The sequence below is a fragment of the Choristoneura fumiferana genome, chromosome 27, assembly GCF_025370935.1.
Source record: "Choristoneura fumiferana chromosome 27, NRCan_CFum_1, whole genome shotgun sequence".
Taxonomy (NCBI): domain Eukaryota; kingdom Metazoa; phylum Arthropoda; class Insecta; order Lepidoptera; family Tortricidae; genus Choristoneura; species Choristoneura fumiferana.
In genome coordinates, this window is record NC_133498.1 from 7,164,401 (window position 1) to 7,179,952 (window position 15,552).

General features: G+C 36.0%; 1 protein-coding gene and 1 long non-coding RNA gene across 2 annotated transcripts in view; one reads left to right on the top strand and one right to left on the bottom strand.

The window, feature by feature from the left end:
• Positions 1–13,868, bottom strand: part of LOC141443595 (uncharacterized) — a 38,830-nt gene extending 24,962 nt beyond the window's left edge. Inside the window, 1 exon segment of the mRNA XM_074108926.1 lies at positions 13,720–13,868. Coding sequence (XP_073965027.1) covers positions 13,720–13,868 — 149 coding nt within the window.
• Positions 729–5,509, top strand: LOC141443599 (uncharacterized). The gene is made up of 2 exons (XR_012453059.1): positions 729–2,226; positions 2,597–5,509. It is a non-coding gene; the product is annotated as an uncharacterized lncRNA (long non-coding RNA).
• Positions 13,869–15,552: the final 1,684 nt, after the last annotated feature.

The window sequence follows — 15,552 nt, forward strand, 5'->3', positions numbered from 1 at the left end:
TGAAAATTAAACTTTCCGAACAGGAGAGATGAAAAATCAATTCCGTATTGAGTTGCTGAATAGTTTAAAAAATTGTACTGGCAGCCTTATACGTCATTCAAATACTTACCAAATGCAGACTCAACTAACAAAAAAATACGGATGCAGCAATTACGCTGTAATTAATTAATTTACGTAAGCTACGTCAAAATATGTCAGCATATTTTAAATTATATCTGCGTAATATATGACATTCATATGAATCATCTTTAGTTTTTGAATATAGCACATTGATGGCGCCAAAGAAATTAAAAGTATGAACAATTGAGTAAACATTGTAACTAATATTTCAATTGACTTAGCGAAATGAAACTTCGGGCTTCTAGAAGTAATTAGAGAGAAAATAATATACTAATTACGAAACTAAGTAATAAAACCAATTAAACTAGATGATCAAGTAAAAATTACAAGAAATAAAATAGGTAATTATTAGACATAATTTGTTGTAAATTATATATTATATGGAGGCATAAAAAGCTAGTTTCCTTAATGCTCAGACCAGACACTAATTGATATATACCATAATAATAGGTAGGTATACGTTATGCCTATCCAATTTATTAAAAGTGTAAACAAACAGATTTCATCAAAATTCTTGTATAAACACCCACTGGATCGAATCAATAACACATTTATCTATAATTCGTGTCTTTTAACTAGATGTCTAAACACTTTTTTCACGATGTAGTGTCTGTACACTAGCCCTTATTATAATGCTCTGCTGCTCTAGAGATGTTTTGTCTCGCTCTCTTACAATATGGCGTCAGCCTAGTAAAAGCGTTGTAATTGTGTCTTTCGTAAATAAAACCAGATTAATTAATTCGGAGTTTAAATTGAGATACAACAATTGGCGACGAGAAACTGTGAACCTGGAGTGCAAAATATATTGGAAAACACGGGAAAATAATCTCAATTTGTTGGATTATTCTTCTGGATACAGCCGGCGCAGCGACATCAACTTGAAGTTAGCGTCGCTTACATCAGGCTTGTACTACGTGAAGTGTGATGTGAAGTTATGTCGTGATGATTGACAATTAAATAAAATTCTTCATGACAATTATTATAACCTAAATATATCCAATGTGATGTCAGATGTCGAAAAATATTACAGTGGCTCCGAGAATAATAGTGATACGGATAGCATTAGAAACGCCGTCGACTTAACATGTGGAAAAACGTCCTGGATATACAGATTGTCGAAAACAGAGTTACAGGATAATCTAACTCGGTTTAAGGTAGATTTTAATGATAACCTGACAGTAGACGAGTTGCGAAAATTGCTGGTTGCTTATTGCAGGGCACAACAAGCAAACAACTACACAAAAAGGGATTTCGCTATCATCGGCCATGGCAAATATAAATATACCGCAATTTGACGGGCGAAAGTACGAGTGCTTCATTCAACAATTAGAGTGTTATATTAAGCTTAATGACGTTGCGGAAGATAAAAAGACTTTGTTATTACTCACGAAATTAACAACTGAGGTATTCGAGACAGTATCATGTTTATGTGCCCCAACAAAACCAATCGATTTAAAATATGGCGAGTTATTGGCGGTACTGAAAAATAAATATGTGGCTGAGCAATCTATTTCATTGGAACGGGCCGCATTTCGTAGTCGAAATCAACTGCCCAATGAAAACATAGAAGAATATGTACTGGAATTAAAAAAACTAGCAAGCAGATGTAAATTTGCAGACTCTGATGACCAAATTAAGGAGAAGCTTATCGATGGAGTGTCATCACGACTAATTAAATTTGAACTTCTAAAAAATGACTCTAAAAAACTTGAAGATATTGTTAAATTAGCGAGGTCGGTGGAAATGGCCTGGCATCAAAGCTTAGGAGGTTCCAAAGAAAGCGATTCAACAACATCATTATTCTACTATGGACAGGTGAACAGAAACCTAAAAAGGGAAGAAAGGAAGACTATTAAAAAAGAACCTACTAAAGTGAAATGTTACTGCTGTGGAAATAACAACCATATTAAAGCTGAATGCCGACTATCAAAAAAGTTCTGCTCTGAATGTGGAAAACAAGGACATATTTTTAAAATGTGCTCTCAAAACCAAAGGTATAGTCGAACTTACGTAATAGACCAGGAAGACTCGGAAAATTTCAAAAATTCACCAGAGTCCAATGGGGAGGAGGAGCAAATTAAAGAAGGAAACGTTTTTACTGTAAATGTAAGTAAAATACCTCCTTATTTCATCCAATTGACAGTGGAAGGAATAAGTCTTAATTTCCAGCTGGATACAGGATCCGATGTAACAGTTCTATCTATACAGGACAAAAATAAGTGGTTTCCATCAAAATCAATTACCACATCTAAAGTACAATTCAAAAACTTTGATCAATCCATATCAAAACCAGTAGGTATTTTGGAAAAATTAAATGTACAATACGAAGGGAAAAAAGCACAACTAGACATTTTTGTGGCAAATGATGATGTACCTAGAATAATTGGCCGTGACTGGTTATATAACCTTGGTCTATGGCCACCTAAATTGGAAAGGAATGAATTAAATATTAATTATAATTGTAATACTGTTTCAGAGGCAGAATGTTTTGTAAAAAAGAAGTATGCAGAAGTATTCGCACAAGATTGGGGCAATGGCAAGTGTGAGTCAATTACCTTAAAGCTTAAAGAAGGGGCTGTACCCAGGTGCCTGCCTGCCAGACGAGTACCTTTCGCGCTCAAAGACAAGGTAAAATTAGAAATAAATAGATTATTAGAAAATAAAAGAATTGAACCAGTGACACACAGCCAGTGGGGAACACCAGTGGTCCCAGTAATTAAATCAGATGGTTCAGTCAGGTTGTGTGGCGATTACAAGGTCACATTAAATCCACATTTGGAGATAGATCATTTCCCATTGCCTCACATCGAAGATATTTTGGATACTTTAAAAGAAGGCGAATATTTCTGCGAACTTGATATGAAGGAAGCATACTTACAGGCACCCTTGGATGAAACATCACAGGATATGACTACTATTGTTACTGAAATAGGTACTTATAAATATAAATATCTACCCTACGGTGTTAGCACTGGACCAGGGTCTTTCCAGCGAATTATGCATAATAAATTGGCCACTATTCCCAATACAATAGTATTCATAGATAATATCTACATGGTTGGAAAAGATGTTTCAGACATGATGAACACATTATGTAAAGTGTTAGATAAATTAAAAGAAAGCCAATTTAAATTAAAAATTGAGAAATGTAAACTTTTTCAAAAACACATTGATGTTTTTGGTTTTAAAATCACTAAAAATGACATTAGTATCATAAAATCAAACATTGAACCCTTATTACATGCAAAGGCTCCAACAAACATCACCATGCTGAGGTCATTTTTAGGGAAAGTTAACTACTATGCCAGATTCTTAAAAGATATGGCGGGTATTCTAGCCCCTCTGTATGAATGCTTACAAAAAAATAAATTTGTATGGTCCAGTATTTGTGAAAAGGCATTTACATCAATCAAAGAAAGATTGGCGTCAGCAAATAATTTAAAACATTATAACCCAAACTTACCATTAATTTTGTCATGTGATGCATCTGACATTGGCCTTGCTTGCGTTTTGTCTAATAGAGATTATGATGGTACAATAAAACCAATAGCATATGCTAGTAAAAAATTAAACTCCACTGAACAAAAATACTCGGCTATTGACAAAGAAGCGATGTCGATAATTTTCGGAATAACGAAGTTTTATAACTACACATATGGTAGGCCGTTTGAATTAGAGACAGACAACGCGGCTTTAGTTAGAATCTTTGGTCCCAATAAGGGCATTCCGAAAATGGCAGCAAAAAGGCTACAGCATTACGCTATATTTCTATCAGCATTTAATTACAAAATTAAGCACATAACATCAAACAAAAATCCGGCAGATTTCTTGTCAAGAACACCTATAAATGTTTGTGATACTAATTTAGACATCCACCCAATTTGTCAGGAAGCCGAGCAGAGTAGTATCTATAACATTGAACACTCTAATCTTGAGACATTAAATTGGAAATCTATTCAAACTAATACAAAAAAAGATTTGACTTTAACACAGGTTATTAGATACAGCTCTGATGGCTGGCCTGACAAGAAAAATGTTGATAAAGATTTGTTACCATATTTTAATAAAAAACATGAGATTAGTTGTGATCGAGATTGCCTTTTCTGGGGTTATAGAATAATAGTGCCCACAACTTTACGAACATCAGTTTTGACTGAACTGCATAAAAGCCATTTTGGTACGGTACGAATGAAACAAGTGGCACGTTCGTTTGTGTGGTGGCCGGGCATAGATACTGAAATAGAAAATATAACTAATAACTGCTTTACATGCTTAACAATACGCAATAATCCCACAAAAGGCATTCAAAAATCCTGGCCAGTGGCCCCAACAGTTTGGCATCGCCTACATGCTGATTACTGTGGGCCATTCTATAATAAAATGTATTTTATAGTCGTTGACAGTTACTCGAAATGGCCGGAGATCATAGAAATGAATACAATTACTGCTAGCCGGACAATTGAAGTGTTAGATACACTGTTTTCTAGACATGGCTATCCTGTACATTTAGTCACTGACAACGGCCCCTCATTCACATCTCAGGAATTTAACAATTATTGTAACTCAAAACAAATAAAACACACATTCTCTCCACCTTATCACCCAGCTACAAATGGGGCGGCAGAACGCTTTGTAGAAATATTTAAAACACATGTCACAAAAATTAAAGAAAGTGGCCATAAAATAACATCCGCCATTAACTTGTTTTTGTTTGACTATCGTACTATGCCTCATAGTACCACGGGCGTCTCTCCAGCCAAACTTATGTATCAAAGAGAACTTAGGTCTAGGTTTTCTCTCTTGAGACCACAACCAATTCCTGAAAAGTCTATGGAAATTTTGGAAAAACAGGCCAGAGCGTCTTCGGGTATAAGACTAGTCAATTTCAGAGTGGGAGAGAAAGTGATGTTGAGAGACTATAGGAAAGATCATAAACCCTGGATTCTCGGAACAATTATCGAGGAATCAATTCCTGATACAACATACATAATAGATGTTGAGGGCAGTAAGTGGAAACGACATGTTAACCAAATGATGTCTTGTAGTGATTGTTTATTAGAATAAGAATACATTTCAAAATAGCTTGTAGGCCATCTCTAGGATTTATATTCTTGTAAATATGATGCCAAGAGTTTGAACTTTAGTTACTTTTAATTTTAGGTGTAATTCTTAGAATTACCAATTTGCATGTTCAATTTTGAGAAAGACAATACATCTTCAAAAGGGGCTGCTTATCTTCAGCCGGTGGAGAGTGTAGTGTTTGTACACTAGCCCTTATTATAATGCTCTGCTGCTCTAGAGATGTTTTGTCTCGCTCTCTTACAATATGGCGTCAGCCTAGTAAAAGCGTTGTAATTGTGTCTTTCGTAAATAAAACCAGATTAATTAATTCGGAGTTTAAATTGAGACACAACACACGAAAATTCACTTTATTTCAATATTTATTTTTCATTTGCAAAATTCTTCATCAAAACCTGACGTTATTTTTTGATTGAAACATGTGTATAATCTGTAGTAACATAGACTAGCGTAGAGATGGCGGAAAATTTGACATTTTAAAAACGATTAATGCGCGGATGAAGCGATTTTGATTTACTTTCCTTATAATTAAAAAATAGTTACTGCTTTTATAATTGAATAAACAGTCTTTGGAATTAAACCAAGTATTGTAAATAATAAAATAGACAAAAATACGTTGATCTATTAAATTAATAAAATAATTCATTTACTGAACAGATTATTTTGCAATAGGTTCTAGGTTTTCACATCACTTAATGTCTATGGTCGGGTTAATGGCGTCTTTGTTCACGCTTGTCATAAATTGGATCGGAATACAATATATAATATATGATCTAGCTGGAGTAATAAAAAATCGGTCAAGTGCGAGTGCGAGCGACTCGCGCATGAAGGGTTCAGCAGCAGCCTAGATGGCTAAGGCCGGCCCTGGCCATACTACGAGGTGCTAAATTCGAATTTCGTAGTAGCCTTTGTACAACAATAAACTTCCAGACAGTAAAAAAAACAAGTGCACAATTAAAACAAAAGTTAAAAGACAGGAAACCGGCAAAACCCAACTAAATTTAACTTCGCCCCAGACGAGAACGCGTGACTCATGTACGGCTTTGAATAAGTCTCGGTGAGGTTAACTGTATTACTTTGTAGTCAGTCACAGTATTAAATCAGTAACCAGCCCACGAAGAATACGTGGCATTTACGTCTCTCTCTACAACCCCCGGCACGTGAGTATCCTCATACCTATCGCCGCGGAATCGGTTTTAGCCGATTAAAACCCCGCTAAAGTCCACGCAAGAAGAGACCAAGACATCGATCGAGTCGGCCGACGGGAAACGATGTCACCGACGGAAATACGTCTTTTTCGCTTTTATACACCCTAACGTGCCGTTAATTTCGCACAGTCCCCTGCAATACATATATATATTTTTTTTAATTACTCAATCAATATTTAAAAAAAAATGTTTCGATTGTTTTCCAAAATTTAGCCGTTATCTTGAAGCAATGATCTTTCATCTGATTTTGCAGCTCACTGTAGTGTACAAATTTATTAAAGGTTGACTGACCTTTTATTAAAAAAAAATGTATTTAACTGACTGTATTTTTAGGGTTCCGGAGCCAATATGGCAAAAACGGAACCCTTATAGTTTCGTCAAGTCCGTCTGTCTGTCTGTCCATCCGTATGTCACAGGCATTTTACTCGAAAACTACACTACAAGATGTATATCAATGAAATTTGGAGTACAGATGTCTTGTAAAAGCCGCTATTTAGTTTTGTAGTTAAATTACAAAAATAAATATTTATAGGGGGGGCACTCCATACACGTAACAGAAATTAAAAAAACTATTTTTTTAACTCGACATCAACATAGTTCGACAGCTCTTTTGAAAAGATATTAAGGTTTCTCAAAAACTTTTTTGATTAAGTGAAGATTTCCGGAAATGATTATTGCTCCCAAAGTAGCAAAAATTGGTTTCAACATGATCGGATATACCGCTTTTGAGTTATTGCCGAAAAATTGCGCTTCTCAACAAAAGGACGTAAGTGCCGTGAAGATACGCTCTTTTCTGGTTATATATTTTAAGACTGTAGTAAGTGTATTTTTTCATAAATGTGGTGCATTTCTTTATAGTAATGGCTACGGAACCCTACACTGAGCATGGTCCAACATGCTCTTGGCCGGTTTTTTATTATTGTAGAAATTCTACAGTAGAATTGACCTTAAAAGTAGTGAAATATTTATTTTCAAATTTAATAATTATTTCACGAATTTCAGCCGCATTATTTGTATCTAGATTGCTTACTGGATTTATACTGTGGTTCATTTTATGTGTATAATAGTGATTGAAGGCGCCATGCCGCCATGCATTGCATGACTCATTGTTAACGACGTCAAATCGCCAAATAACCATGTCATATGGTACAGTTATTTCTTGAGTTAGGTTAGGTTAGGTCAGTAGGTTAAGAAGCTTCAAACTGGTATGGGTAATGTATGTCCTAGTCCAGAGGTTTTCAACCGTAGTGCCACGTATATTTTCAGGTGTGCCGCGATCGCCGCGAAGTGTATGCGACTCGTACAAAAGGTGTCAACGAGACCCAAAAGCCTCCGCTGTCCGTTATCTTATACATATTATGGGTATACTCTAGATACATGCAGGCAAACCAGAGAAGCCCTCCCGACGATCAACCCCGGATTGTCCCGCAAGCTTCGCGGACTTAGGAGGGATCAACTCCGACTGCTGGTCGGTGCTCTTACTGGTCATGCTTTAACTAAACAGCTTACATATCTAGGTGTTACAGACAGCCCCCTGTGCAGAGCATGCATGGAGGCAGAAGAGACAGCCACTCACATCCTACTGGAATGCTCTGGTGTGGCGAACTACAGGGCACTACACCTCGGATCACGGGGTCACTGCAGGAAGTCGCCGGCAACGTGAAGGGTCTGCTAGCTTCCTCCAGGAGCTAGGCTGGAATGAATAGTGCCTACAGCCTAATCACGCAAAATAGGCGCACTTAGACGTCGAGTTGCGGAAAACAGCCCGCTAATACCTATACCTATATGGGTATACTCTATGGAAACCTTGAAAGGTACGGTACGCGGCAGTCCGACTCGCAATGAGCTATTTTTTACTGGTGTGCCTTGAAACTTTGGTGAACGAAGTGTGCCGTTAAAACTAAAAGGTTGAAAACGCCTGAAGGACCTTGCTGAGCGGCCCTCGGTCTCCGGTAAGCTGTAAAAGCCATTTGAGGCTAACAGCAATAGACCGTTAGAAATAAAAACGAAGTGCAGTATGCACTGATATACCTACATGCATCAGCTCCAGAGCAGCTAGTGTATTATTTGAATAATAATAATAATTAGGGCCCGGAATTTGTATTGTATATTTCAGTATCAATAAAATCGATAAAAAGCGGTGCTCTCTCCCTACAATCTGTCAATAGCCACACCCAAAATTCCGGGCCCTGTTAATAATTAATGATCAGGACCCTGTTTCTCAAAGCTTACAAGTCTAATAATATTAGTGTTTTATCTCATAAATTTAATGAAAAATATGAAACAAAACACTTATTAGGTCGTCCACGCTGAGACGTACATTAAAGGGCAACACACACAGAAAGCGTGCGCGGGTCGGGTCGTGTCCGCCGCGTGAGCGCGCGGTTCGTTGTTTATTCACACAGAGAGCGGGTCGGACCCGCGACGGGCCCGCGGCGGCTATCAATGTTGCCAGTTTAGTGACTTACCCCCTTATTCATAAACGGCAATCAAACCTATTTTAGTTAAAATGCCGCTAAAATTCGTTTGTCTTATCTGCCACTTCGACATTTGTATTTGTTAGAAAGGGACAAAGCATTTGTTAGTTAACATAGGCTTGTTAAGTTTTATGAATAAGAGGGTTAGTCCCTAGAAGTGACGACTTTTGCTTTGACGACAAAAAAGTTTTGACGACAGAAATGGTTTAAGTATCTGGCGACTTTTGGAGTACAAATTAAAACAGTTCTAGAACCAATAATAGATAGGACATTTTTGTCAACTCGACACAGAATTATACAATGACGCGAGATATATGTGGAAAACGACAAACGCGCTTGCGCACCAAGGTCAAACTTTATTTACTTACTTAATTAAATCCAATTTATGTAATGATGGGCGATGGATGAAATTTTTAAAAGTGGCTGATTTTTTTTTATAGACAGGAATAAGCTTATACTAGTCAATGGAAAAAAATAACAGATTTTTCTGTAGTACCAATTAATTAAGAAAATAAAATAAATAATTTTTATTCTCGCCAAAATGAACTAGCTACTGCGCATGAATACGGTTTTTAGGGTTCCGTAGCCAAAATGGCAAAAACGGAACCCTTATAGTTTCGCCATGTCTGTCTGTCTGTCCGTCCGCGGCTTTGCTCAGGGACTATCAATGCTTCAAAGCTGTAATTTTACACGGATATACTTATTATGAAAACTATCCCGACAAAAATGGTTAATGAAAAATTAAAAAAAAATTTTTTTTGGTACCTCCATAGAAGTAAAGTAGGGGTTTTTTTTTCTCATCCAACCCTATAGTGTAGGGTCTTTTAAATTAAAAGCATTAGGGGGTTAAAAGACGATTTTTCGATTCAGTCATTTTTTTGCGAAATATTCAAATTTAAAGTAAACATTTTCATTAAAAACGAGTTTTAGGGGTTTTTAACTTAAGCTTTAAGGATAAATATTTTTGAGAGTTGGTAACTCTGCGCTCGGCCCGCGCGCTGTTTGTGACGACGGGCCACGACCCGCGCCCGCTCTCTGTGTGTGTTGCCCTTAACGGCACCCCGCACGCCAAACGTCATTGATTACAGTAGAAAGGAAACGCTAGTAACTATCGACCTTCTATAGCTCTAGTAATGGCCTTAGTCAGGGTCAGGGATGTCTGTAAGGTATATTTAATTAAATTAATTGTGTGAAATCAGACAGACTTCTATTGTATAGATAATGTGATGTTTTTTTTTTATTCAACTGGATGGCAAATGAGCAAGTGGGTCTCCTGATGGTAATTGATCACCACCGCCCATAAACATCTGCAACACCAGGGGTATTGCAGATGCGTTGCCAACCTAGAGGTCTGAGATGGGATACCTCAAGTGCCAGTAATTTCACCAGCTGTCTTACTCTCCACGCCGAAACACAACAGTGCAAGCACTGCTGCTTCACTGCAGGATTAGCGAGCAAGATGGTGGTAGCAAGCCGGGCGGACCTTGCACAAGGTCCTATACCACTTGCAAGATGATTTTAAATTGGTAATCAGGAGTCAAAAAATATTAATAACCTGCCAAAATAGATTCAATAGAGCTCACGCAATAACCTCCTTGTGTAATTATTACATTACAATTAGTGATGATATTGTTAAATTAAAACCAATAACCACTTGACATTATTTGCACTCCCAAATCCAGTGCATCAAAATATACCTATATCATATTAATTTAGACTTGACTTCTGGAATGTCTAAATTAAAATGATGCATCATTTTTAGTTGACCTGATCATAGTAAAATTATGATGATCTTAGATGTACAAATAATATTCTTCTACAGATGTTGAAAAAGCATGCTAAATTATAATTCCAAAACATTCACTCTTATAATTTTTGTAAACAATATAACTGAAACCAAATCGCGAGATTAAAAACTACCCTGCCAAAAACTGATAAAACTAACAAAACCTGCTTTTCATCAGGCAGATCTAATTCTAAAGAAATCAATCACAAAAGGATTTTACCTGCAATTCAGGAAAGAATTGCAGCTTTTGAATGGGCCATTTTGTATGGCCTTGTTGGTTTTTTTGCTAGCCTGCTTGGTAACAATGGTTAACTTTACACTTAAACAGGTGTGGGCAAGAGCATCTTACTGGGTGGACTTTAAATTGACTGTTGCGAATTGAATTTCGAAAATTATTTGGAAATAAAAATTTAAAATAAGTTTTTTATGAAGCGGCATCAGTTTTGGTTTTGGTAGAAAGAACTTAAAACAATGAAAAATATTACGAATTTGATTAAAAAATCAATGAAATCATTACAAATTAGATTGAAAAAAAAGATTAAAATCTTACAAAAATCTGTACCTAAAATATTTAATTTAACATGAAACTATGCACAGTATGTGTATGAAAATATAGATTAGTATCTCTTATCATTATATCTGGTATTATTTGTTAGTATATCTATACATTGTGTCATATTCATTAATATAACTTATGGTAATGAATACTGTAATATCTAAAAATAGATTACTAAAGCAAATTCTTCAAGAAAATTATCATTCCGACACTTGTAATTTTGAAATATAAATCTTTCAGGATTTTCATTTGTAATTTTTATGACCATGATTGGGGCTTAATCGCAACAATATACCTACAAGAGATATATATGATAGTTGACTCATAACTACAGCCACTGCTATGTGGTCAAAACCTCAATAATTATTAGGTATGTCATATTGATTCAATAAATTGTCAGTGATTGTAGCTCAAGTTACATAACAGCATAATGTAACAATTAATAAGCATGATATACACTTGTTTTTCTATAAAATTTATTGACTGAGAAAAAAACAATAACAAAAACAACTGATTAGATTGTTGATGTATGTTAGTATTTAGAAGGTGCAAAAAACAAATTTAAAAGTGCAAATAAGTGTACTATAATATGTTCTATACTTTATACTTGTTTGTCTCATAAACAGTTGTTTTGGAAAACAAAGTAAAATGTAAAAATATGTAGGTAAGTAGGTATAATGTTGCTTCAATCCATATCCTAGCCTGCAAAGATTACTTAATCTAATTAAATACAAGGCTTTTAAAATAATAACCAGATCATTAAAACCCTAAATTGTCATAATTTATACCATATCTACCCACTAACACTTCCATCGTTGCTTGCTTGGTAAACTTTGCTTACAAATGGATAATGGCAAAACAAAATAAGATGAAAAATTATCAGATAAAACATTTTGTTACACCAAAACCCTTGTTTTAAATATGGAATTGGTATCAGCATCCATTTTGTAATATGTATGGTAGTTTCCTGAAGTCTGTTTTTACCCGTTTAAAACAATCTCAATGTCAATGACTACTAGGAAAGTCTGTGGGATATGGAACATCGCCAAAAGATTTCAATCAAACTAAATTCTTACAAATAGTTTGCGGGAGCAAAATGTTGTTCTACAACAAAATACCTACCTAGGCAAAAATGAATTAAAGAAATGTGTCTTTGCCCATCAGTTCTTAATGGCATCTATTTGGTTAATTCCTTTCTTTTTCTTCGTAATTTTCAGGTTTATTATGAAAGAGTGTGAATGAGACAAGATGCTAGATTTAGCCTGATTGTTGTCATTAGTAAAGTCGTTTGCTGTATATCTGACCCATCCAGCGCCCAAGTCCTGTCAGATATTTATGCATGCTTTGTGTCAGATATTGGCGCTAGTGACCATATTATAATGTATATCCATGCAAAAATGAGACAGGCAGCTATTTTTATAGTTAAACTACATTGAAAATATAAATTGTAACATTGAGTTGTTACACTATCAGTTCAATAACACTGCGGGTTTTCCCCTGAAGTGTATTCGAGTTTAAATCAAATGACAACTATTGAAGACTGGGTATTTTCCTTGAATATATTTACACTTGTTAACCATCTTTTATAGGTACAAATATTTAGCATTCTGAGGTGGTCCGAGGTGTTTTATAGACAACAATGTTGCTATTAAAACATTAAGTCAATACAGTGACTTGCATTTGTGCATAAAATTATCACAAGCATTTTGCAGACTTGTTTTCCTGTCTTCAGTTGTTTATATCGAATTGGTTCTCGGAAAGCGTGAGTCATATCTTACCAGTTGATTACAGTTATAATGCGAGGGTAAATCGTGCGACATAGCCAAACATACATAAATATTGCGATGTATGAATGAAACTATGGTTTTAGAGACTTAATAATGCTGAGGAGACGCGTATTATCGTAGTTTTGTAATGAATTTGTTGGGTAATTAGATAAAGTATATTACGTGAGTACTAGGAGCGCTGAGATAGCATGGAGGCGTATAGTCACGAGCGAAACGTGACGAACGTAAAGCGCGAATTCTTTCAAGAATGAGTTGAATGTAATTTTAGGCGCAGGGTCGATCACCACGTAACGTCACCGTTTTCCAGACAGCTGTGAAGATCAGTGACCCACAAATTGAACACGCTATCACGCGTGACCCTAACCTAAAACAATCGCAAATTATTCCACGAGACGCCCCCAGCCTCAAATGATACGAAATTCTCTCTTACCTCATGTTCTCCGCTAGCCACAAAACGCGAGCAGTGGGAATTCCCATCGTGAGAAGGGAAAGTACTCGAGTGACGCCGTTCAAGAAAGCAAATTTCGTCATACTTTTAACTTTCATACACCATCACTGTACACTTTTATCACTGTTTCGGACTAATGTAACGTGTTTTAATAGAGATTTCATTAATGAAAACACTGTTTGGAAGCGTGTAATACGCATTTTGAACACATGACTCGACAAAACAACACAAAAATCACCACTCGTTGAAAAAGGATACACTTGAAGCCTCTGGCCCATATCCTGGATTAGATTGGCGGCTTGCTGCCTGTATGCGAGTTCCTTATCTGCATCTAAACCGCATTTTCTGCTGGCTGAATTCTGTAGTTGTTCTTTCAAAAAATACCATTTTTCTTGTCCACCAGCCATTGAACGGATATTCCAATGACTGCCCGCGAGGAAGCACGACGGAAAGTTGCTCGCCGTCTAAATGGGTGAGTGGGAAAGGGACAGCGCTATGACAGCGGCGACCGGATACGGACCACGTTAACATTTGAGTAACTTAAACAGTATTTTTAAGCATTTCGACTCACAATGACGTGAATGATATAAATGTATGAAAACTAAAATATTATAACTATTTTTAAAATGTGCACTTGAAGAAAGTACATGAAAAAAATATTTCGTCACAACTTAAAATTTTCAGACCGACGCCATTGCAAAACTTGCTTGTTAACGCAGTGAGGACTCCGGAGACAGAATGATGACCTGCAACAAGCACAGGTATGTTGCACTTTAACACTATGTTTCATATTGTAGTTTAGCCTAATCCTATTCATTTGCGCATATTTTAGTAGTGATTCATTCACTTTGAAAGGAAATTAGACAACTTTAAAATTACAGACCTACGTTCTCTGTCACACCGTGAATATGGCCGACCCACCACTGTTTACAATACACTTCATCATTTGTTATGTGCAATGTCGATAATTTATCACTTAAATGGTTATTAACAAAATAATAATTTATTTATTAATTTTTAATAGTTTGTGGTGTAATAAATAACTTGAAAATATTTCTTCGATATAATTAAGAATTAATGAGAGCAAGACTTGACAACAATGTTGAAGGCGAAATTTCGCGGTCTACTTACGTGGTTTTCCGATTCTAGAAAATAAAAATAATAATTAAAACTAACTCATTTAGACATTTATTACATTATTGCGCAATTTGGTATATTTAGAAGTTGTGGATAGTTGCGGATAATTTTGCGCGATAGTAACGTAGGAAGCGTGACAGACATTGTTTTTTAAATTGTTTGATAAGAGTTTAAAACTTTCAATATGTTTCCGATAAAGAATGAAAATATGCAATTTTTATTTGCGCATAATGTTTTTATTAAGGAATGTAAGTAATTTATTTGATTCATATTAAAATAGGTAACATTTCCATTAAATATTTTAATTGGCATTTTGTTTTATTAAGTAAGTCATATTACTTGATCTCTTGTCAATAACGATGATAGCGTTGCGTAATTATGTGAAACTAATTAAGTTAACGGGAGGTTGTTTTATGTAAAGGTACTAGGTACACGACTGCAGTAACTTATATAATGAAGTGCCCCCATCAAACAACTTAATGCCTCTCTAGGAGATTGAAAGGAACTAGGTTAAAAAAATAACTTTAAAAGAAGTTGTCAGCGTCACCACAAAGAAGGTTCAGTTTTTACCATGTAGTCACTGTAAACCCTTGTAACGACTCCTAGCGCCATCTTGTGAGCAAATACTCATCATCATCATTTCGGACTATTACATCCCACCCCACTGCAGAGCACAGGCCTCCTCTGAGAATGAGAGGGTTCTATTGAGAATTCCCCCCTAATTAATAATAATAAATCCCCCCTAATACTGTCCCCAGTTGAACCACCAGCGATGTCGCAGCCTCCTAGCAAGGTGATCCACCTGCCGAAGGTCAGGATGCTGCGGGGCCGCGCCGCCGGCGGCATCCGCATCACCAATGTCAAGTCCATCAAGCCTCCTGACCCCCAAATGGTGAAGCAGCAGGAAGAGAATAAGCTTAGGGCTCAGGTATCGAATATGAATCTATATTAATT